Source organism: Haliotis cracherodii, unplaced genomic scaffold (genome assembly GCF_022045235.1).
Source record: "Haliotis cracherodii isolate W230 unplaced genomic scaffold, xgHalCrac1.p SCAF_6, whole genome shotgun sequence".
Classification (NCBI taxonomy): Eukaryota; Metazoa; Mollusca; class Gastropoda; order Lepetellida; family Haliotidae; genus Haliotis; species Haliotis cracherodii.
The window spans coordinates 64809746-64833865 of NW_027266319.1; the positions used below are offsets into that span (position 1 = coordinate 64809746).

Here is a 24120-nt window from a genome sequence, read left to right on the forward strand (position 1 = left end):
GTTTGGCCAAGACCTGTTTCAAAAGGTTTAACGTATTGCCAACACCCATGGGAAACAGATTGATATAAGTGTCTATGAAATTTAGCTCCAACATCGAATTGGATTGCTTTAAGAAAACTTTTCACACTTTACAGGATTATGAGTCACGGGTAACGAATAGATATCGTCTACATGCAGCTCATCTCCATGCTGGACGTCCACGTGTCGTGCCACCCCTTAGACACCGTCATATTGCCTACAGACATCAATGGTGTACACAGTGTCGAAATTTGGTAATCCCCGCTGGTCCCGTGTCCTATTTTTAGACGAGTCGTGTCTGGCGACTTTGAAATGAACGTCAAGCCAAAGTCAACCTGAGACATCATGACAGATTTAGGGATGGATTGGTTATGTTGTGTAATCACTTTGAGCAAGGAAGGGTCACTAAACAGTACTACCAGGGCCTAATACTGACACCCTTTGTTGGCCCGTTGGTCCGTTTGTGGTGAACCTTTTGTTTTTCAGGACGACAACGCCCGTGCTCACCCTTCACGAATCGTCAGTGCTCACCAGAAGCAGGACAACATCCGTAAATTACCATGGCCAGCAATGAGCCCACACTTTTCCGATAATGAACAGGTCTTGGAAATGATAGTCAGCTGAAAAAGTTTGCTTAACCTGGCTAAGGCGTGAAAGAGGAATGGAACTCCCTCAAATCGCCATTTGAGACTCATATGCAGTATGCGTCAACGAGGGAATGCATGTTTGACAAATCGTGCTGGTTTTTACTTATGCAAAAACGTCAGCTTAGAATTTTCCCATCCTACCACTTTCATGCTAAAGATCGCTGGCCAACATTACATCTACAGTCATACTTCACGACCAGTTGTAATGTGTTCCCAATTTATTCATTATTATCATAAACTTATGTATCTTACAACTTTGGAAATTTTAATCTATTTAGGGTATCCCTTACTTTTTATATAGGGGATACATATATATACATTTTACATAGCTTAATTCGAAACATTCCATGACTACTAATACAGATATCGATCTAACACACCGGATATTTCCTTACGTCTCCAGCGCTTTAAGACACATTCACAGTGTTTATTTCCATACAGGATATTTACCATGCCCAAACATACAAGCGTGATACCCTCTTTATCACATAATGTTATTCTTCAACGTTTCCCTTGTCACTGCTATTTTGTCTTTTACGCACAATGGAATCTGTTCAGTTGGATTATCAAAACTGGTTATTCTCCAGCGTTGACGTGATATATTTTTCCCAAGCGCATTGGTTCGGAACTCAATTGGGAATAGGTAAACGCTGATTTATTTTTGTCTGTACTAATGACAATGTAGAGAGTGATGATCATATGATAATGATTAGGATATTAATGATATTAAGCTCTTTAAACTTAATTGTCTGTGACATTTTCGGTGATCAGAAACAGCAGAGCTTTCATAACCTTGGAACAAGGGGAAAAACAACATGATATTTGTTTGTTGTTTAAAGTCGCTCTCAGCAATCCAACAAAATGGAACTCCATTTAATCTGAACCCAAACAGACCAGGCCCATGAAGATCCGGGTTAGAATTGGCCATGCTTGTCGTAAGAGGCGACTAATGGGATTGGGTGGTCAGGCTCGATGACTTGGATGATGCATATCATCGTATCTCAATTGCATGGATCGATGCTCATGATATCAATCACTTCATTGTATGGTCCAGGCTCGATTATTTACAGACCGCCGTCATATAGCTGGAATATTGCTGAGTGCGGCGTTAAACAACAAACCAACCAACCAACCAAACATGAGAATAATTCAAAAACACAACTTTATATTTTGTCATTTTTTATTCTTATTGAAAACAGCAACACTCGTGGGTGAGGTCGCTCCCACATTGGCCGTTGTGCATTCAGCAGATGTTGCAGAATCTCGGGCATGCCACGGGGATATTGGAGAAGTCTTTACACCACGACTTTATTCTGACAAAGACACACCACCATACCTCAGCTCCACATTTCTCTGGGGTGAAAGAAAAAGAAAATTATTACTGACAAATCATAGCCAAATCCTTTGGCATGTTAGTGCTGCCTCACAATTACTTCTCAACGTATCAGTGAACATTTAAATTGCCTTCTCGGCCTTCTGCCTTCTGGAATGTGTGCATTCATATTATCATTTCCCAGTCTGACCCGTGAAGATCCGGGGTAGCATAGGTCTTCAGCAACCCATGCTTGCCGTGGTAGGCGTCTATGCTTGTCGAAAGAGGCGACAAACGGGATCGGGTGGTTAGGCTCGCTGACTTGGTTGATGCGTGTCATCGATTCCAATTGCGTGGATCGATGCTCATGATGTCAATCACTGGATTGTCTGGTCCAGACTCGATTATTTACAGACCGCCGTCATATAGCTAGAATATTGATGAGTGTGGCGTTAAACAACAAACAAACAAACATTTCCCAGTCTAAGACGGATGAACAATATATAGTTTTGACGATGATAATTACGATGATATCAGTGAAAATAATAACAGTGACAGCATCACTACTACTACTACTACTACTACTACTACTACTACTACCACCACTACTAGCACCACCGCCACTGCTGCTGCTACTTCTACTACTACCGCCACTGCTGCTGCTGCTACTACACTTTAGTACAACTACTACAATTATGAACCCCCCTGACAGTGGCACGTGAGTCCATCTATATTGAAGTATTAACTATCAACTAGTATTTTAATTACTTGATTTGGCTTTGATTTTTTAATCTTGGTTAACATTGCGTACAACCACTCGTGACCAAGCGATGGCATAAATCCAGTTGGGAATCATGCAGGAAGCAAAAGCACGTGATCCCCAGTGAGGTGGTCTAGCTTTGGTTGCCAGTGGTCTATAGCCTGATTTTACTAATTGATTGAAAACTTCTATGTTCTACTATTGCTCAGGTATGTTTTATGTCTACACTGTGATATTTACCTGACTGTTTTACTGTCCAGGAATTTATAATGATAAACTTTCATTCATCGCGATATGGCTGCAATATTGCCCATGCGATGTAAAATTATATTATATTATTACGACTACTACTACCACTACTTTTACTACTACTTCTACTACTACTTATACTACTACTACTTATACCACTACTACTACTACTGCTACTCTACAGTACTACTGCTAGTCCTACTATTACGACTACTACTACCACTACTACTACCTCTACTTCTACTACTACTACTACTACTACTACTTCTACTACTATTACTACGTCTACTACTGATACTATTGATACTGTACAGTACTACTGCTAGTCCTACTACTACGACTACTGCTACCACTAACACCTTTGCTGCTACTACTACTACTACTACTACTACTACTACTGATACAACTACTACTGATACTACTGATACTCTACAGTACTACTGCTAGTCCTACTATTACGACTACTACTACCACGGCGACTTCTACTACTACTATTACTTCTACTACTACTACTACTACTACTACTACTACTGCTACTACTACAATACCACTATAAATGAAAGTATTACACACGAAGACAATGACGATCATCCACGAATATTTACCAGACATTTGGATACAAAATTGGCACTTGCCAGCAAGTCTGGGAACGGATGCTGGTAGAATTTCAGGCTTTTTATTTGGCGTCACTGATATGGCTAACAAACATAACACTTGGTGTGCTGGCGATCCTTCCCGTTACCTAGGCCTACTTGTATACGATCCCATGACGTCAGTTGGGATGCAGTCACATTACAATCATTACAATCTTTTACTCCGACGCGATACCTCTCTATGTGATTCGCTGTGCACAGTTGCGTCCCTTGGGCACACCAGAAACCTGTGATTGTTGGTTCGAATCCCGATTATGTTTTTTCAATGTTTGTCAGCAGCATAACTGTGCTCGTGGGTTTCAAGAAAGTGATAAACGTCAGAGACCTGCATCACTTGGGGCTTTCCTCCAAGATCAAGTTGACATGTCGTGATATAAATTGGAATACTGTCAAAAGGGGTGTTAAACAGATGTTATACCCGACGATATCACTTGGAATTTTATATAACCAATAATTATAATGATAATAAACATTCAAACACTGTTTTTGATAATTGTCATCGTCCCGAAGCAAGGTAGTTAATTGATAATAAAAGTCCAGTTTCCACCCTTGCCGAACTAGGCTGGAATTCCGGAGTCTATGTATAGTACAATCAAAATCCCATAACGAACTAGACATCCGGATCGTAAACAACATGGAGTCCAATGTGCAGATTTCAGTCGACTGCAGGATTTGCAAAACATGTGTACCGTCAACTGGGCTTTGGTGGATATTTTCCAAATCTGTTCATGTTTTTAATCATGGTGCGCACATGATCTGATGCGCTTCGCGAGGTAAGACCCGTTTTAATATAGATCGTGATTATCGATCAGATCGTCTTGACAGGGTGCCGCCATTTGTTTGAAGCAAATGGTAGAAACTGGACTTTTATAGTCAGTTAAATCCCTTGCCTTGCGAAGATGGATGCATCTAAGACAAACTTTAGCGAAAGGCTTTGATTAAGTACATTATAAATTATTTGAGAAACCTATACTTTTAGATCTGTATTTTAGAGTGAGTGAGTGAGTTTGGTTTTACGCCGCTTTTAGCAATATTCCAGCAATATCACGGCGGGGGACTCCAGAAATGGGCTTCACACATTGTACCCATGTCGGGAATCGAACCCGGGTCTTCGGCGTACACCTGTATTTTAGAAAATACAGCAAAATCAATCACATGAAAATGACTTTATGCGAGACAGCTGAATTGTACGTGAGTTTGTTTAGCGCCGCTTTTAACAGTATTTCAGCTTGTCAGTTTAACGAGGAATGAAAGCCAGAAGTGATACAGGCCTCAGACGTTTACCACTTTAGTGAAACCCAAGAGCACGGGTATGGTGCTGACAGGCCTGGAATCATAATCGGGGCGAACCAGGATTCCAACCAACGGTCATAGGTTTCTGGCACCAAATCATATGGATTCAACTACGTTTCAGACAACAGAGTCCCTCCTGCTATCATATAACAGGTAGGTAGTCAAATACCCATAAGTCCAGCCTTTTGTTCTGATAGCGTTAAACTACCCGTACTTTCAGTGCACGTGTCTCCTGTCCATATTCCCTTGCACATGCACGAGCATGTGCTAGTGTCCAGAGAGCCGCCATTCAGACACAGCTTGCGTCCGCAATCTGAAAATGGAAATGAAATAAACAACTACCATTGTTTTACGTTGTGCTTTCTGCTAATATGCCCGAAAAACATACAAAGAGAACCTGTTAAAGAAGCGGTAATACTTATAGTGAACATCCATACGGTCGCTGTCGGGTAGAACGTTATCCTTCTATTTGTGCGGTTGCCCTCGATGTAGTAGGCAAAAATCATTCCCTTAACAATTCACTCTGGAATGATTTGAGCCTGTTATTATGTTAACCCAGATGTTGTTATCGACCAACACTTATGTCACAAACAACCATTGTTGTAGAAACACAAAACATCTATGCTAGAGAATAACCAGTCTCGATGTTCCAAGAATTGTAGTTTATTTGGTATTATGTAAAACCAGATGTTGTTATTAACCAATATGGTCAATATTTAAAAGTCTGCCTGTGTTTAAAAGGAACATGCATTTGTATTGACGACTATTAAAAATAGGAAAGGTGACACGTGTCATAAAATCATTTTGAAATGTATGAATAAGATTTAGATAAAATAATCTATAAACAAATACAAATAGACTGGTTTAACAAGAATCTTGTACAATTTGCTAAAAATATACTCGTGTGTGATGACAAGCTTATTCGCCTATTGCGACAGGGTTGCTGAAGACCTATTCGGAACCTGGTCTTTACAGGTGGAACCGGATCTTAACAGGTGGAACCGGATCTTAACAGGTGGAACCGGGGATTTAGTTTGGCCTCCTACAGCGGCTGTTGGAAAAGTCCAATTGCTTGATCTATTTCCACCGCAACTGGCTCAGCCGCTGGAGGCCCCAGCATCATGCATGGGACGTACCCATACACTACTGCTCTTTGCAAGCCTAGTATGTTCACACGCAGCCATATGACTGGAATACCGTTAAATTCCCATGCTTGCCGTAAAAGGCGACTATGCTTGTCGTAAAAGGCGACTAACGGGATCGGGTGGTCAGGCGCGCTGACTTGGTTGATGTATGTCATCGACCCCATTTGCGTGGCTCGATGCTCATGATATTAATCACTGGATTGTCTGGTCCAGACTCGATAATTAATATACCGCCGTCATATAGCTGGAATATTGCTGAGTGCGGCGTTATAAACAACGAACCAACCAACCAACCGTTAAATTCGACATAACATCCAACTCCAAATACACAAATATTGTAATGGGGGTTCCAAAATCAGCTTAAAATATATATTCTGCGAAATGAACTCAAGCCACGAAAATAAAGGGCCAATCAAAAAACAGCTGAGCGATCTATCATTTGCCATTTCACATACATCAATCAAAAATACTTTATATGATTATTACATGATGACATTAGAACGATAACTGTACACCATTTTGTAATCCCAAAATGTATGGCTCTATCTTAAAAAACAATGAGAAAATGTATATAAACTGAGGAGCAATAGAAATCACACCAATTGTTTTTTATGTAATTAAAAATAGAAAGAATTATTCAATTTTATTATGTCTATATATTTAACCATCATTAAAGGGTTTTTTTGTAAAAAAAAATTGGTTCAATGAAGACTGGGGTAAGAAATATAGTTGCAACCACATAACCGCACCGTGTTGTAAATTTGTACTGAAAGTCACCAATTTATTTTTCAAAGATATGATGTGCATCAACAGTTGTGTATTATGCGAAATTATATTTTTGAATTTTTAAAATTATTAATTCAAATTTTGTCTAAAACAACAATGTGGAAGTGTTGTCTGAGGGCTGCCTACGGCCAGCACAGTGATTGTTTGGATATATCATCGCCAACTGAAGATATATTCAATTGAAAACCCATACATATGATAATATCAACTGGGAGGTATAGTTTCTTTTGCTCACTCTATACTATTCTATACTACGCACGCACCACACAGGTTGTCGAAGCACTTGTCGGCGGGACATTTACTGCATGACGTACCGTTCTGGTATGGGTACTTGAGGTCTCGAGTTCTTTGCCTGCACGGACGAAGAACGATTAAGACTGGACGGCTCACTTTGAGCTTTTATTCTTCCGAATCGGGCTTGAAACAAAGCATTTAAGCGGATCTGTCCAGTGTATTTATGATAATAGATTGTCGACTTTAAAAAATTGGATGGTATATATGTATGGTATAGTACCTTGAAGCCAATCTGGGAAATAACTATTGAACGTCAAAACCTTCAGGTCTTGGCATGCTTGGTAAAGAAACAAGGAAGCCAATGTGCTGCAGTTAAGACATCCGTCACGATTTAGATATTAATAATTAATCTGACAACAATTTTAGGTGAAATCACTTACCCGATCGCGTAGTTGCACACTTGATAACGACTATATTTGTTGTTTGAACAGGTGGCTTGTCCGCATCCAATTCGGATGGCTCTGTACCCAACAACCTTACAATGATAAAATATCCGTACATGTCATTTTAGTTTGGGGTTGGTGAAGATTTCCACCCACGAGACGTCTCGACCTACATCAGTCTGCTCTTCCGCTAGGACCGGATATGCGTTCCCGTTTTGCGAAAAGATAGGAACATGCCGTCAATATACAACCATGTCCTTAGAGTTTGGACCATATGACAGAATTTTGAAAAAAACAAAAACAACTATAGTTTTCGATGTGATTTGAATAAAATAACAGCAACACCAACCTGACCACCATGTTACATTTCTCGTGGCACTACTGCATTGATGATTTGTGAGTGTGTGTGTGTGTGTGTGTGTGCGTGTGTGTGTGCATGGGCGGATACAGCTTTTTTGAAAAGGGTGTGTGTGCACAATTAAGATCTATTTATTGTCTTTGGTGGTAATGTATACAGAAATAAAGATTTTTTTCGAAATAAAAGTGTGTGTGTGTGTGTGTGTGTGTGTGTGTGTGTACTAGCCCGGACTAATGCCCGTTTTATATTGGAAGACAACTGCCACAGTTTAACATCTGTCTGATCTGATACACTGTTTATTTAGAGCCGACCAGTCCTTGTTGTATCCCCTTAAGGCCGAGCGCCAGGCAGGGTAACAACAAGTGCTATCGTTTAACGTCTCCTCACCTGGGTGTAGTGGCCGATTGTTTTTTCCACGTCAGTTTGGCCGATCCCATATTCGAAGAAGTCAACTTCAGAATGCCATGCATCTACCGCCTCCACGACCGAGATGTGGTTGGCACCTACATTCTGGCCGATGCTCAATCCAGGCATGCCTAGTAAGCACAATGCGACCCTCTTTAAATATGAATGGGGGTCGAGACACATATTCGTGAATTGTGATCAATGCGACCACGTTTTCGGAATTTGTGAAACATTCTATGATTGGACTTTTGATTTGTGCGTTATTCCACTCATATGTTAGTACAGACTTTGTCATAGGCTAGTGGACACGCTCGCCTCGGGAAGATGGAGAGGGAGAGAAATATTGATTTTGTCGTTGGGACAGGATTAGTTTACGGTCACTGCTTCAAAATACGCATTTTTCGTTTGTAAAAGGGGGAGCTGAACAATTATTTTTTCACAATATATTTTTCACGTCATCCCGCGCGCCCAGCTAAGCGTTTCTGTGCGTGTAACACTAGATGACAAATTATTTTGTCCCATTTCTTAAGTAAAAACATTTTTTGTCAACAGTCAAAACAAAAAAATCCAGTTTGTATCAGGGCGTGGTCGTTCACAAGAATGTTTAGCAGTGGTATTGAACTTCAACAAATTTCTGAACTACAATATGACAAACGTTGCATCGAAATCTGTTGATGCAAAATGTAGAATGACCCATGTACTCACTGAATTATATTTGGATCAGTAGATGTGTTATATATAATCATAAACTCACTTGGAAGGGATCTTGCCTCATAATCTTCATGGCCAGCGTAGCACTGTCGAGCCCATTTGGATGCATATTCTGCTATGTCGTCATCCCACACCTGCAACACGAGTGTTCTTTAGAATCGTTACAGGAATTACGTATATCAACATCCTTGATCCCTTTCACGTGGCACCATTGTATGAATGATTTGAGTGAGTGAGTGAGTGAGTTTGGTTTAACGCCGCTTTGAACAATATTCCAGTTATATCACGGTGTGTCAGCTTAATGTGGGAGGAAAGCCCGAAGTGATGCAGGTCTCAGACGTTTACCACTTCGGCGAAACCCATGAGCACGGGTATGGTGCTGACAAACCTAGAAACATAACTGGGGCGAACCGGGATTCGAACCCACAATCATAGGTTTCTGGCATGCCCAAGGGACGCAACTCTGCACAGCGAATCGCGGCGCCTGAGACGACTAGGCCACCCGTGCCCCCATGAATGATTTGAAAGAATCCCAAATATCATAGGTGAAGGAGTGTGTGCGTGTGCGTGTGTGTGTGTGCGTCCGTCCGTGCGTGCGTGCGTGCGTGCGTGCGTGCGTGCGTGCGTCACTGGAGGTTTATTATAGATGACACAATAACATGGAACCGGAAACTCAGATTTCTCTCTCTACTCATTAAGCATTACTTATGGAATAGTTAGTTCAGTTTTTACATATATGAAGAACGGTAAGCGACTGAATGAGACAATGATTGATATATTTACAGAAAAACGTATAAACCAGTATCGGCCTCGAAGTGAGGATTAACGTTGCGTAGAAGTTTATCGCACATATATAGCGACGAGCATTCACGTGTGTTTGTATGTTTGTGTGTTTTCTCTTTTTCTTTTTTTATCTTTTACATCTTGCAGAATGATGCTCCCCGGCAACTCTGTAGACCAATGATGCACAGTACAACACCAGCATGGTAATAGAGGTTATCACGCGAGTGTGTTTGGGGATGGTAAATATCCTGCATTAGGAATAAACATTGTGCTTATTCCTAATACAGGATATTTACCATCCCCAAACACACAAGCGTGATAACCTCTTTATCATATAATGTCATTCTTTAATTCTGTGCTTCAAAATCACTTTCCCTCTTTCACAAACATTAACGAAATATTGCGAGTTTTCCTGGAATGCGCGCATTAATATTTATTACGTCACAGGGTAAGTGATGTGTCAGTCGGACAGTGACAGTAGCCAATATAGTTCCAACTGAAATCTGTTTCTTATACAGTGGCGAAGCAACATATACGCAAAACAACTATTGTTTTTATTTGGTCGGGCTCAATACACATACTTGACATTACCTAGTTTGCTGCTCAGGACCAGTCACTTCCTACTCGAAACCGTCAATGTGAGATTTTGCATTAAAATGTAATAATGAAATGAAGATTATGCAACGAATTCAATGAGACTGCCAAGCACATTGGCAGTGGATTCCCAGCTTTGGCACAAACACAGTATATTAAGCGACATGATGGAGTGGCTCGGTCCTTTTGTTGCCGTTTTCGCCATGCTTGTGGTTTTGACACAGAGGTCCACCCATGGTAGGCCTCGGATTATGTTGAGGGCGTCATCGAAAATGATAAGTGCAAAATTCTTTGGAACAGGCAAGTACAAAGCCTCAGAGCTATCCAGGCCAAAAAACCTGATCTGGTCCTTTTTGATAAATCCAATGAAATCATTTTTATCATTGAATTCTATGTCCCTTTTGACACCAATGTGATTGACAAGATTCAGGAAAAACATGGCAAACATGCGAACCTCGCAAGTACCAAGTTGTCCGAATGGCCATTGTTCTCGGTGCATTAGGTTTGGTACCTCCCAATCTGTTGACTGGCATTGGGAGAGTACCCGGGTTTGCCACCAGTAGCCTAACCAGCATGACTGTGCCAGGATCACCAAAACCCTCTGTGCTGCATATATTTATTTTAATCTCTATAATAATAATAATTTAAAAAGTTGAGGAGGACAATAAAAACCATATTAGGTTTCTGCATTCGAGTAAGTGGGCGAATGTTGCCATACCACGGTAGCCTGATGACCTTACTTGACCTTACAAAACTACTCACCAGTTTGACCATATTGGTGGCAGTAGGTGACACGTTACTTCTGTATGTGTTGTGCTTGTCCACGATGGCTTGTTTGTCCGCGGCTGACAGTGGGTCATCCGTCCCTATGTCCACCAGACATAGAGTGTAGTTAGCGTGAATGGCGAGGTAGGCAGGGTCGCAGTCCTGTGGAGTGCGAAGATACATATTAAAGAATTCAAGAGATTCCCGCTAGCGCAGAACTGCGGGGATGGTGGGAGAGACAAATAACAGTACTTTCATAATCTGGCCTAATTTGAGAAGTATAGATGATGGGGGTACTTGACCACCCCACCTCGACAGGTTCCAGTTCTTGAAAATGCTTACATGGGGGTCTGAAGTTTCATTAATTATTTGATAACGATCCAATGATTCACCTTATATTGAGGAAACCTTTAAACCACATAATAATGAAAGTATTCTCTGTTATTGTTACTGATACACAATAAATGACTATTTTTGGATTGCTTTGCATCTGTGATAACATATACGCCTTGCAGTAATTATCGCCAATTGCTAGTTTTGGTGTGGCACATAAATGCCCCAGCAGCTTTCCCAAGTTCTTTGTTGGCTTGCAATTGTTCATTGTTATACATCTCTGTGAACATTTATCTAAATGGAAATATTTCATTGTATTAAAAGAAAATCAAATATTAATTAATAATGAATACAATTTACTATATCCCATAAGGATTTTGGAAAGGTAAAGGGGCAATACAAACTAGCTGCGGTGGCTAAGGTATCTAAAGATCTAAAGATATTTTCACGAGTGGCATAGCCTCGAGAAACAATATCTCCTTTTCCTCCTCACGAGAATAGAGAAACATGATATTTCACTTGACACACGGATATCCTATTTATTATATACATTTACAAATGTAAAACGTAAATTCTCCCTACCTAACACACAGGGGCGGTTCACCACTCCTTGTATTTGTGTCCTAAAAAGTAGTTTCGTGTTTGCAAAGTCTTAAAAAATATAAACAAAAGTATCAAAAAATATTTAAGGTCACGAAAATTCTTTATCATACATTTAGATATGATTATATACCAAATCAACTTTGACAAAAAATATTCTTAAAAACTAGGAGACCGCTGTTGGAAGCGAAAGAATACACACTGGTCAAATAACAAAAATGCCGTTTTACAAAAACGACCCGTCACGATTGACGAGTTAAATGAGAAAAAATACAGTTTATACGGAAACATTTTCGAGAGAATAACAAACGTCAAGAAGTGATATTAACTCAATAAACGACCGCCTGTCATTATTTTGCCTTACCAATATGGAACAAACGTAAAAGGACGTCAACATTTAGTGTACGGGCTTGACACTTACGATAAAGGGAGACAACTCCAGGGGAGGTAACTCTCATATGACAATAGTTCAAAATGGTATGTTCACTACAGTGAAATATCAAGTGTTATGTTCACTGAAATGAAAATATCACTTTTTCTCAACTTCGGAAAACTCAGTCTTTCCAACTGAAGTATGTAATAAAACCTTTTAACATCACAGGAACCTAGTATCAGTGTGTTGCACAATCCAGCTCGTGACGGTCCCTACTCATCTATGTACAGCGGTCTGCTTCATTGCTTCAGTTCTGTGACTTTGTGTTCATGAGCTATCGCTAGAGAATTCTCATGCAGTTTCATCTAATACTCTCATCATGTGTTGATTTGATATATGTTATCTCTCATGTTTTACAAGCATATTCTCATGTCCAAAGTGTTTTAGTAACTTTGGTTGTCACGCTGTAGCGGGAATATCTGATGTTCCTCATGTATTAAAAGTCACTTTTGCCACCTTAGTATTGTACACATCTGGTTGTACATGTTTAATGACACCATTGGGTGGCTTCCGTTCAGCCCACACCACACTCAGCGCTACCGAGCGTCGTAATCATCTGGAATCGTTAGACCGTGACGGGTCGAACTGCTACTGTGTGATCGATTGAACGTTTCGCAGGTTAGTGGTTCTGGGCCGGGAGAGCGAAACCTAGCCATAATGAACTCTAAAAGCTCTTCACTTTCGTGAAGCTACAGTAAGACTGGTCACGCTACAGTAAACACGGGATATTGCTGTACCGGGACTCTCAAATTACGAGAAAAACACAAAAATGCGTATACCGTAATTACAGTAGTAATTTATTAGATGCTGAAGTATAGTATAGTTGCACAAAAGTTCTTTACATTTAACAAATTTAATAACTCTAATACTTTAATATTTCATAGATGTACATTATAATTTCATTCACTCCAAGTGGATCAGGTCACCAATGTGATCTGTGCACTCAACGTCGCCGATGACGTTGTTGACGAGATTGTCTTTCAGAGCCTGAACAAGTGCTGACCACCTCGCACGGTATTAACCATGGTCACTCGAACTTACCGATTTCACCACGAAAATATGGTCCGGGGAAGACGAGGCTGCAAAGATAAAACAAACTCTGAAACACTTGAATATAATTTTCTTATAATTATGTTCTAATTGTTCTAAATAGAGTATTTCTTTAATTTAACACCATTGCCAAACTAGAGGATGAAAACATGGCGTCCAAAGTTCGATGTTCACAATACCAATGTACCCAAAGAGCCTATGTGCAAATGTACCCGGTGTGCCAAGGTGTCCACAATACCAATGTACCCGGAGTGCCAAGGTGTCCACAATACCAATGTACCCGGAGTGCCAAGTTGTCCACAATATCAATGTACACGGAGTGCCAAGGTGTCCACAATACCAATGTACCCGGAGTGCCAAGGTGTCCACAATATCAATGTACCCGGAGTGCCAAGGTGTTCACAATATCAATGTACCGGGAGTGCCAAAGCGTCCACAATACCAATGTACACAGAGTGCCAGGATGTCCACAATATCAATGTACCCGATGTGCCAAGGTGTCCACAATATCAATGTACCCGGACTGCCAAGGTGTCCACAATATCAATGTACCCGGAGCGCCAAGGTGTCCACAATATCAATGTCCCCGGTGTGCCAAGGTGTCCACAATATCAATGTCCCCGGTGTGCCAATGTATCAATTATTCCAATGTACACAGGGTATCAAGAGGCCTTTTATACAAATATGTAAACATTGTCAGAACCAAATGTGCCCTCAATCTAAATGCACATATAGTCGAACTTTTCCCCACATCGTAGAGTATTTGTGTTGCTACAGTACCACAGTACCAATGTGCCTACAGTACCAATGTGCCTACAGTACCAATGTGCCCACAGTATTAATGAGCCCACAGTACCAACAGTACCAATGTGCCCACAGTACCAATGTGCCGACAGTACCAATGTGCCGACAGTACCAATGTGCCCACAGTACCAATGTGCCGACAGTACCAATGTGCCCACATTAGTAATGTGCCGACAGTACCAATGTGCCCACAGTACCAATGTGCCTACAGTACCAATGTGCCCACAGTACCAATGTGCCTACAGTACCAATGTGCCGACAGTACCAGTGTACTTACAGTACCAATGTGCCCACAGTACCAATGTGCCCACAGTACCAATGTGCCGACAGTACCAATGTGCCGACAGTACCAATGTGCCTACAGTACCAATGTGCCCACAGTACCAATGTACCTACAGTACCAATGTGCCCACAGTACCAATGTGCCGACAGTACCAATGTGCCGACAGTACCAATGTGCCTACAGTACCAATGTGCCTACAGTACCAATGTGCCGACAGTACCAATGTGCCTACAGTACCAATGTGCCGACAGTACCAATGTGCCCACAGTACCAATGTGCCCACAGTACCAATGTGCCTACAGTACCAATGTGCCGACAGTACCAATGTGCCCACAGTATTAATGAGCCCACAGTACCAACAGTACCAATGTACCCACAGTACCAATGTGCCGACAGTACCAATGTGCCGACAGTACCAATGTGCCCACAGTACCAATGTGCCGACAGTACCAATGTGCCCACATTAGTAATGTGCCGACAGTACCAATGTGCCCACAGTACCAATGTGCCCACAGTACCAATGTGCCCACAGTACCAATGTGCCGACAGTACCAATGTACCTACAGTACCAATGTGCCTACAGTACCAATGTGCCGACAGTACCAATGTGCCTACAGTACCAATGTGCCCACAGTACCAATGTGCCCACAGTACAAATGTGCCGACAGTACCAATTTCCCGACAGTACCAATGTACCTACAGTACCAATGTGCCTACAGTACCAATGTGCCGACAGTACCAATGTGCCGACAGTACCAATGTGCCTACAGTACCAATGTGCCGACAGTACCAATGTGCCCACAGTACCAATGTGCCTACAGTACCAATGTGCCTACAGTACCAATGTGCCTACAGTACCAATGTGCCCACAGTATTAATGAGCCCACAGTACCAACAGTACCAATGTGCCCACAGTACCAATGTGCCGACAGTACCAATGTGCCGACAGTACCAATGTGCCCACAGTACCAATGTGCCGACAGTACCAATGTGCCCACATTAGTAATGTGCCGACAGTACCAATGTGCCCACAGTACCAATGTGCCTACAGTACCAATGTGCCCACAGTACCAATGTGCCTACAGTACCAATGTGCCGACAGTACCAGTGTACCTACAGTACCAATGTGCCCACAGTACCAATGTGCCCACAGTACCAATGTGCCGACAGTACCAATGTGCCGACAGTACCAATGTGCCTACAGTACCAATGTGCCCACAGTACCAATGTACCTACAGTACCAATGTGCCGACAGTACCAATGTGCCGACAGTACCAATGTGCCGACAGTACCAATGTGCCTACAGTACCAATGTGCCGACAGTACCAATGTGCCTACAGTACCAATGTGCCCACAGTACCAATGTGCCCACAGTACCAATGTGCCTACAGTACCAATGTGCCGACAGTACCAATGTGCCCACAGTATTAATGAGCCCACAGTACCAACAGTACCAATGTACCCACAGTACCAATGTGCCGACAGTACCAATATGCCGACAGTACCAATGTGCCCACAGTACCAATGTGCCGACAGTACCAATGTGCCCACATTAGTAATGTGCCAACAGTACCAATGTGCCCACAGTACCAATGTGCCCACAGTACCAATGTGCCCACAGTACCAATGTGCCGACAGTACCAATGTACCTACAGTACCAATGTGCCTACAGTACCAATGTGCCGACAGTACCAATGTGCCTACAGTACCAATGTGCCCACAGTACCAATGTGCCCACAGTACAAATATGCCGACAGTACCAATTTCCCGACAGTACCAATGTACCTACAGTACCAATGTGCCTACAGTACCAATGTGCCGACAGTACCAATGTGCCGACAGTACCAATGTGCCGACAGTACCAATGTGCCTACAGTACCAATGTGCCGACAGTACCAATGTGCCCACAGTACCAATGTGCCTACAGTACCAATGTGCCGACAGTACCAATGTGCCTACAGTACCAATGTGCCGACAGTACCAATGTGCCGACAGTACCAATGTGCCTACAGTACCAATGTACCCACAGTATTAATGAGCCCACAGTACCAACAGTACCAATGTGCCCACAGTACCAATGTGCCGACAGTACCAATGTGCCCACAGTACCAATGTGCCGACAGTACCAATGTGCCCACATTAGTAATGTACCAACAGTACCAATGTGCCGACAGTACCAATGTGCCCACAGTACCAATGTGCCCACAGTACCAATGTACCTACAGTACCAATGTGCCTACAGTACCAATGTGCCGACAGTACCAATGTGCCGACAGTACCAATGTGCCTACAGTACCAATGTGCCCACAGTACCAATGTACCTACAGTACCAATGTGCCTACAGTACCAATGTGCCCACAGTACCAATGTGCCTACAGTACCAATGTGCCCACAGTACCAATGTGCCTACAGTACCATTGTGCCCACAGTACCAATGTGCCCACAGTACCAATGTGCCCACAGTACCAATGTGCCGACAGTACCAATGTGCCCACAGTACCAATGTGCCCACAGTACCAATGTGCCCACAGTACCAATGTGCCGACAGTACCAATTTCCCCACAGTACCAATGTGCCGACAGTACCAATGTGCCTACAGTACCAATGTGCCGACAGTACCAATGTGCCGACAGTACCAATGTGCCTACAGTACCAATGTGCCCACAGTACCAATCTGCCCACAGTACCAATGTGCCCACAGTACCAATGTGCCGACAGTACCAATGTGCCGACAGTACCAATGTGCCTACAGTACCAATGTGCCCACAGTACCAATGTGCCTACAGTACCAATGTGCCGACAGTACCAATGTACCCACAGTACCAATGTGCCCACAGTACCAATGTACCCACAGTACCAATGTGCACACAGTACCAATGTGCCCACAGTACCAATGTGCCGACAGTACCAATGTGCCTACAGTACCAATGTACCTACAGTACCAATGTGCCGACAGTACCAATGTGCCCACAGTACCAATGTGCCCACAGTACCAATGTGCCTACAGTACCAATGTGCACACAGTACCAATGTGCCCACAGTACCAATGTACCTACAGTACCAATGTGCCTACAGTACCAATGTGCCCACAGTACCAATGTGCACACAGTACCAATGTGCACACAGTACCAATGTGCCCACAGTACCAATGTGCCGACAGTACCATTACCATCTCGGTAAATTGTGCTTACTACACCAGCATATCGGCTGTGTCAATTTGTCTTCAGTACAAGTATACCAAAAGCATCAGTAAACCAACCGTACTAATGTACCTACACTACAGACTCGTGAAGATTCCGGGGTAGAATAGGTCTTCAGCAACCCATGCTTGTCGTAATAGGCGACTATGCTTGTCGTAAAAGGCGACTAACGGGATCGGGTGGTCAGGCTGCTGACTTGGTTGATGCACGTCATCGATCCCAATTGCGTGGATCGATGCTCGTGATATCAATCACTGGATTGTCTGGTCCAGACTCGATTATTTACAGACCGCCGTCATACAGCTGGAATATTGGTGAGTACGGCGTTAAACAACAACCCAACCAACCTACACTACAACGCTAAAGTCTTTTAGTTTATTTCACCAAATGTCCGCAGAATGTTTGTGAACCTTTTCATAGCTACGCGGGGACAACGCATAATTTTTGTAAAACCTCTGAGGAGCTACAGGGCAAGTTATACATGTACATCCTATATGTGACGGTTTTTCACTATTCATATTCTAATTTCATTCATAATACCACACCCTTACAGTACTTGTTGAAACTTTACAACGACTTCAAATGTAATGTACAATAGATTGAACGAGAATAAATCATAGTGCATTGTACAAAGAAGGATTGTGTCCGTTATCTTGCAGAGTTAGACTCAGAACGAGATTATTTGATTATCATGAATATGTATTATGCAGTTAAGATGTGTACACTATAAAAATGTATTCACATTAACGTCGTATACGACCTTCGACCTTAGCGAGCGAGTTGAATTATCCAAGTACATTGGAACGAAATGTAGAACGGGTGTATAAGTTTATGCATTAGGCAAAATACACGTAGGTTTGTTAAACATGATTATAAAACGAATTTCATTTTGATTCCTTTCATTCAAAATGTTTTCGGGAATTATATAATGCTTGAAAAATAGAGCTGACTTGATTGGAGATGTTAGCCAGCTGAGACTGTACATGTGGACACGCAGTTGCATCGATTACATAATACATGTAGGCTCTTTGTTCAAACATAAATGTACAGGAAATGATATATAACAATTCTCTGTGCACTTATTACATGTTTTGGTGATACTAGTTCTGCATTCTGAGACACAGTGAAGTAATTATCTAATACATATAACAAGACATGTATATAATGACATTAAAAAACCCCAACTCTGCTGGAATGTGTGGTACCAATCATTCGTCGGGTAAGAATCGTAAAATGTATGACTAGACGAATCATCTATTCATCCCCGATACAAAAAAAAACCCAGCCATCTTTTAGTATCAGTGCAACTACATGACAGTCCTTTTAGCAGATAAATTAAAGAAAGTGACTACATGTACGTAATCCCCATCAATCAAAGCTGTCAATGAACTGAAAATCATATCTATACATATATATCGGAGACACCCCAAGTAACGTTGAGTTAACCAAGTTCATAACTATATTCACAACAATTCAAAATATTTTAGTGTTACTTTTTTTCAGAGGAGAGGGCATACACACAAAATTTGTATTGCTTCCGTGTGCGAATGCAGGTAATACTTGGGGGCAGGGAGGGGGGGGGGGGGGGGGCGCAGAACTTAACTTTTCGCGAACACCTGGTAACCTTATTATTCTGGAGGGGGCACGGGTGTGCAGAGTTGCGTGCCTTGGGTACGCCAGAAACCTACCTATGATTGTGGGTTCGAATCTCGGTTCGTCCCGATTATAATTCTAGATTTGTCAGCACCATACCCGGGCTCGTTTGTTTCACCGAAGTGGTAAACGTCTGAGAACTGCCTCACTTCGGGCTTTCCTCCCACATTAAGCTGACACGCCGTGATATAACTGGAATAATGTTAAAAGCGGCGTTAAACCCAACTCACTCACTCACTCACTCATAATACTACACACAGGTGGTGTGACTGAATTTGTAATGTTTATATGGAAGCATACACACTGCATGAAAAACACTTATGTTTTCCTGGGGAGCCGCTTGTTGTTTAGTACTATATTGTTTTATCAAAATTTATTTCAGTTTGTTTCCACTAAATTCTCTAGACCCGTTTATACATGTTTAAGTTGCTTAATCTTTTTGGTCATGTCAGTGTTCCCAAATCTCGTGTATCATAAAACACTTTAATGGCCACACTCAGCAGGACATCCCTCCATACATGTAAATGGTATGTGTTTTATACCCAAGTGCATGTACATGTTCATACATCAACTGTAATTTAACCAGTGTCAAAGTGGTATTCGTCAAACCACTATATGCTCGTATATAAATGTATACATGAAGATTTGTACAAGACAAAAGACATGATGCAAGCTGATCATAAGTCAAACATTCATGTCAATCAGAAAATTTAACGACAGCATTATTATAGCAGGAACATGTACCTGCAATCCAATCACAGTGTAGCACCATAGTATACATTGTATGTATGGAGACTATTGCCGTGGCCCGCCACGCGTTGACGGCGTGAAAGTCCCATAAAATTCCTAACTAGTGAGACCGCCTCCGTGGTCTAGTGGTATAGCGTCCGCCCGGAGAGCGGGAGGTCCGGGGTTCAATCCCCGGCCGCGTCATACCAAAAGACGTTAAAAGATGGTACTTGTTGTTACCCTGTATGGCGCTCGGCATTAAGGGGCTAAAACAAGAGTAGTTAAGTACCTCGGTCTGGAACACCTCAGGATTCTGGAACCACTCAGGATTCTGGAACCACTCCTGGCTTCTGATTGGTCGAGAGGATCACGTGACCTCTGTGACGTCACTTCCGGTCACGTGACCTGCGCAGTGCATGATGGGACTTGCGTGCGCCTCCAAGATGGCGGCACTTCCGTTTCCGGTGGCGTGCGCCTCCAAGAGGGCGGCGCTTCCGTGTCCGGTGGCGTGCGCCTCCAAGATGGCGGCACGTCCGTGTCCGGTGTCGTGCGCCTCCAAGATGGCGTCGCCTCCGTTTCCGGGGAGGAGGGGAAAACCCGGAGAAGCGCCCGTCAAAGGTGAACGGGATCGACATGGAAAGAAGCGCGTCAACCATCGTTTGTGGTGGTGGTGGTGGTGGTGGTGGTGAAGGGAGGGAGGGAGGAAAGGAGGAGGAGACGGGTTCATGGTGTGGGTGGGTGGGAGGGTCGTCAAAGCAAAGGAGGAAAGTTGTCTTTCGGGAGAGATGGGTGGCCCTGAAAAGGGCCGTTTTGATATTTACATGCATGTGCACGCCATGGTGCAAAGGCACGGGTGGACTTTCATTTGACGTCTGACAGGACACCTACCGGTGTGCGTTAACCGACGCACGTAGGTGTCCTTCAGTACAGTGCCGCAGTACACACATTCGAAAGTGTCATCCCGTGCCCTTGTACCAAGGGCGTACACAGGCAGGGCCCCTTGGCATCTCCCGCATTGCCATGCTGGAGACCCTGGTGGTGGTGGTGATGCTTCTTTCCACCCGGGCAAAGGTTGTTTCACTGTGGCGATTTCTAAATCCCAGTTTTCAGACTTGATGTTGTTGCTGTTGCTGTTGCTGCTGCTCATCATGATGAATCAATTTTACAAGTGACACTGACCCACTCGAATCCACTCTTGTTTTATAGGAGAGGTACTGACACCCACCCTCCTGGTTGGTTCGCCAGGCCGCAGCTCCGATTGGTTCGTTCCGGGGCCTGGTCAGCACCTCGGTTTTCCAAAACGGACCGACCCCTGTGTTTCTTTTCCATAGGAAATGGATTTTACCATGGGAGAGAAAGCACAACCCCGGTTCGACCAATCAGAGCCCCACCTGGCCCGAGCGCCGCTTCTGATTGGTCGACAACCCAGGCTTCGGATTGGTCCGATTTCGATCCGGTTTTTTTCTTCTTGGGTAGCCTTGGTATTTTTTTGAGGTAGACGGTCGTCTGAATGCTAAAGGAAGGTGGACCTTCATCGGTAGACATGAACGTGGGAATGTCTACGTGATGTACGTGTGTGTCACTCCCATGCCAATCGGAATGTCATGTGTGCGTGTGTGTGTGTGTGTGGGTATGTGTGTGTGTGTGGGTATGTCTTCAAACAGACGTTGACGTTGATGCATAGAATAGCGTGTGGTCAGGCAAAACGTGGTGCCCTGTGTGTGTGTGTCTTCAAATTATTATTATTATGATTATTTAAGGATACCGAGGTGTTGACACCCGTGTAAGTCGACAGACGTACTGCAACACGTGTTTTCATGCACACGTGATGTTTGACTCGTGTCTCCATGCACACGTAGTGTACCACGTGTCTCTATTTATATATTTATATTTATATCTATTTATTTTATTTTTAGACGTGTGCCTCCAAGAGGCCTAGGGGAGGGTGTGGGTTCTTTGTTTTGGATTGTCATTGTTTGGCAAAGCAAAGGTAGAAAGTTGTCTTTTGGGTGAGATGGGTGGCCCTGAAAAGGGCCGTTTTGGGAAAGAAGAAAACTTTTCTGCTGCTGTCCAAGAAGAATCATCATGTCCAAGCTTATGACAAGACAAGGATCGTCGAAGGGGTACTTGCTGTCATCTGGGTATACCATCTGGGTATGTCATCAGGGTGACCACCGTGGCACCACTTGTAGGGTCCAAAAAAAAGAAAAGCTTGTAGGAAACAGGAAGCGGAAACAGATTGAACCATCCACAACAACAGCAGTAGACAAACGGGAACTTGAACGGGAACTGGAACGGGAACTTGAACGGGGAACTGGAACGGGAACTTGAACGGGAACGCAGGACACGGGAAACGTCGTCTTCCTAGGCAGCAGGCTCTGCTACGTCATTCGTGTACCTCTGTTTCTCTTCGCAGAGATAGTGTAGTTGTAGTTGCTTCTGGTGTTTCACCAGCCCGGTTAGCTTGAGGTAATCGCAGTCTGGGGACCACTTGTGATGTGCCGCCCAAGGATTGTCGTGGGGTGCCCATTGTCTCAGCCGCACACCACATTGGAAACAGCACACACCATCGGCACCCTGAGTGTAGACAAAGCCCGCATGAGCCATCTCTTCAGCAGTCTGATACATTTGCGTGGGCCACGTCTCAAACGAAGCGAGCCTTCTTTCAAAGCGCAGATAATAGTGCGATGGTGTTTGACTGAGCAGTGACACCGCCTCCTCGGCATGACTCTTACTCCAACATCCACGAGTATCTGTACCATCCATTCCCACATCTTCGCCACGCGTCGTCGTCGTCGTACCACTCTTCTTTGTTTCAGCCATTCTTGATTTTATCACATCAATTTTACAAGTGACACTGACCCATTCGAATCCACTCTTGTTTTATGGGGGAAGAACCGGATCGAAATGGGCTGCTTCCTGGTTGGTCCAAAACGCAACGCACCGATTGGTTCGTTTCGGGGCCTGACCTGCACCTCGGTTTTCCAAAACGACCCGACCCCTGTGTTTCTTTTCCATAGGAAATGGATTTTACCATGGGAGAGAAAGCACAACTCGGGTCGGGTGCTGTCTTCTGATTGGTCGAGGCTGTCTTCTGATTGGTCGACAATCCAGGCTTCGGATTGGTCCGATTTCGATCCTGTTTTGGGGAAGGGTTGTCCATCCATCAGACGTTCAGACCCTCTTAGAGTACAGACGTTCATCAGACACACATCGCTATCATGACGAGCAACCAAAGTACGCCCTATCGTTTGGAGAGGAAAGATACCACCCGCACCAGACGGTTAAGAACTGCTAATCATACCTATCGTTTGACTTTCAACCCAGACTACTTGGACACCGTACCACCGGAACGCGTCCCCCTGGAACTGCCAGCTTTATTTGACAGGGTGATCGATGACTTTTATGAACAGATGTCAGGTCAGAAGGGAGATCGTATTGGTCTAGGTATCGATCATCCCGCTTTGAACACCCCCATACGGATTCCCTTTCGACGTTTTGAAGATCTCCATGGGCAAGATATTTTTCAGGCCGTGGAAAAAGTCCAACAGTCCAACAAAGACCTGAACATCGATGCCACCATGGATGTGACTTTAGTACACGTCGCAGATCCCGACAGGTTAGGATCGGGCAGTGGTGCTCCCCGGCTGAAAAACGTGATTGGACTCGAAGCTTTTTTAACACGCAAAAAGTGCATCGTACGGATCAAGAACGAAGATCAATCCTGTTTGGCACGGGCCCTGGTGGTGGCACAGCATTATGCCCACAAACCCCATCCTTTGACCCCAGCATGGAAAGCCCAGTTAGTGAGACTGATGAGAACGAATCGCGTCGACGTTCAAGGCCTACGGGCACGGGCCTTGTTTCGACGCCTTGGCC

At 43.5% G+C, this 24120-nt stretch overlaps 1 protein-coding gene across 1 annotated transcript; it reads right to left on the reverse strand.

Annotated features, from left to right (window-relative positions):
• Window positions 1–1827: 1827 nt before the first annotated feature.
• On the reverse strand, window positions 1828–11339 carry LOC139446595 (cysteine-rich venom protein Mr30-like). Its single transcript, XM_071227881.1, has 7 exons — window positions 11154–11339; window positions 9058–9148; window positions 8286–8434; window positions 7538–7632; window positions 7127–7215; window positions 5147–5245; window positions 1828–2018 (listed from the first exon to the last, which is right to left on the reverse strand). The coding sequence occupies exons 1-7, from the start codon at window positions 11337–11339 to the stop codon at window positions 1909–1911; spliced, it is 819 nt and encodes a 272-aa protein (XP_071083982.1). The 3' UTR covers window positions 1828–1908.
• Between the last annotated feature and the right edge of the window lie 12781 nt (window positions 11340–24120).

What these genes read in the sequence shown, in the direction of transcription:
- LOC139446595 (XM_071227881.1), bottom strand. Translation starts at nt 11,339, where the DNA reads ATGTATCTTCGCACTCCACAGGACTGCGACCCTGCCTACCTCGCCATT. An exon ending in TGAGGCAAGATCCCTTCCAA is followed by an intron (nt 8,435 to 9,057) that starts GTGAGTTTATGA and finishes TGTGCTTACTAG; the next exon opens with GCATGCCTGGATTGAGCATC. An exon ending in GTGCTTCGACAACCTGTGTG is followed by an intron (nt 5,246 to 7,126) that starts GTGCGTGCGTAG and finishes TTCCATTTTCAG; the next exon opens with ATTGCGGACGCAAGCTGTGT.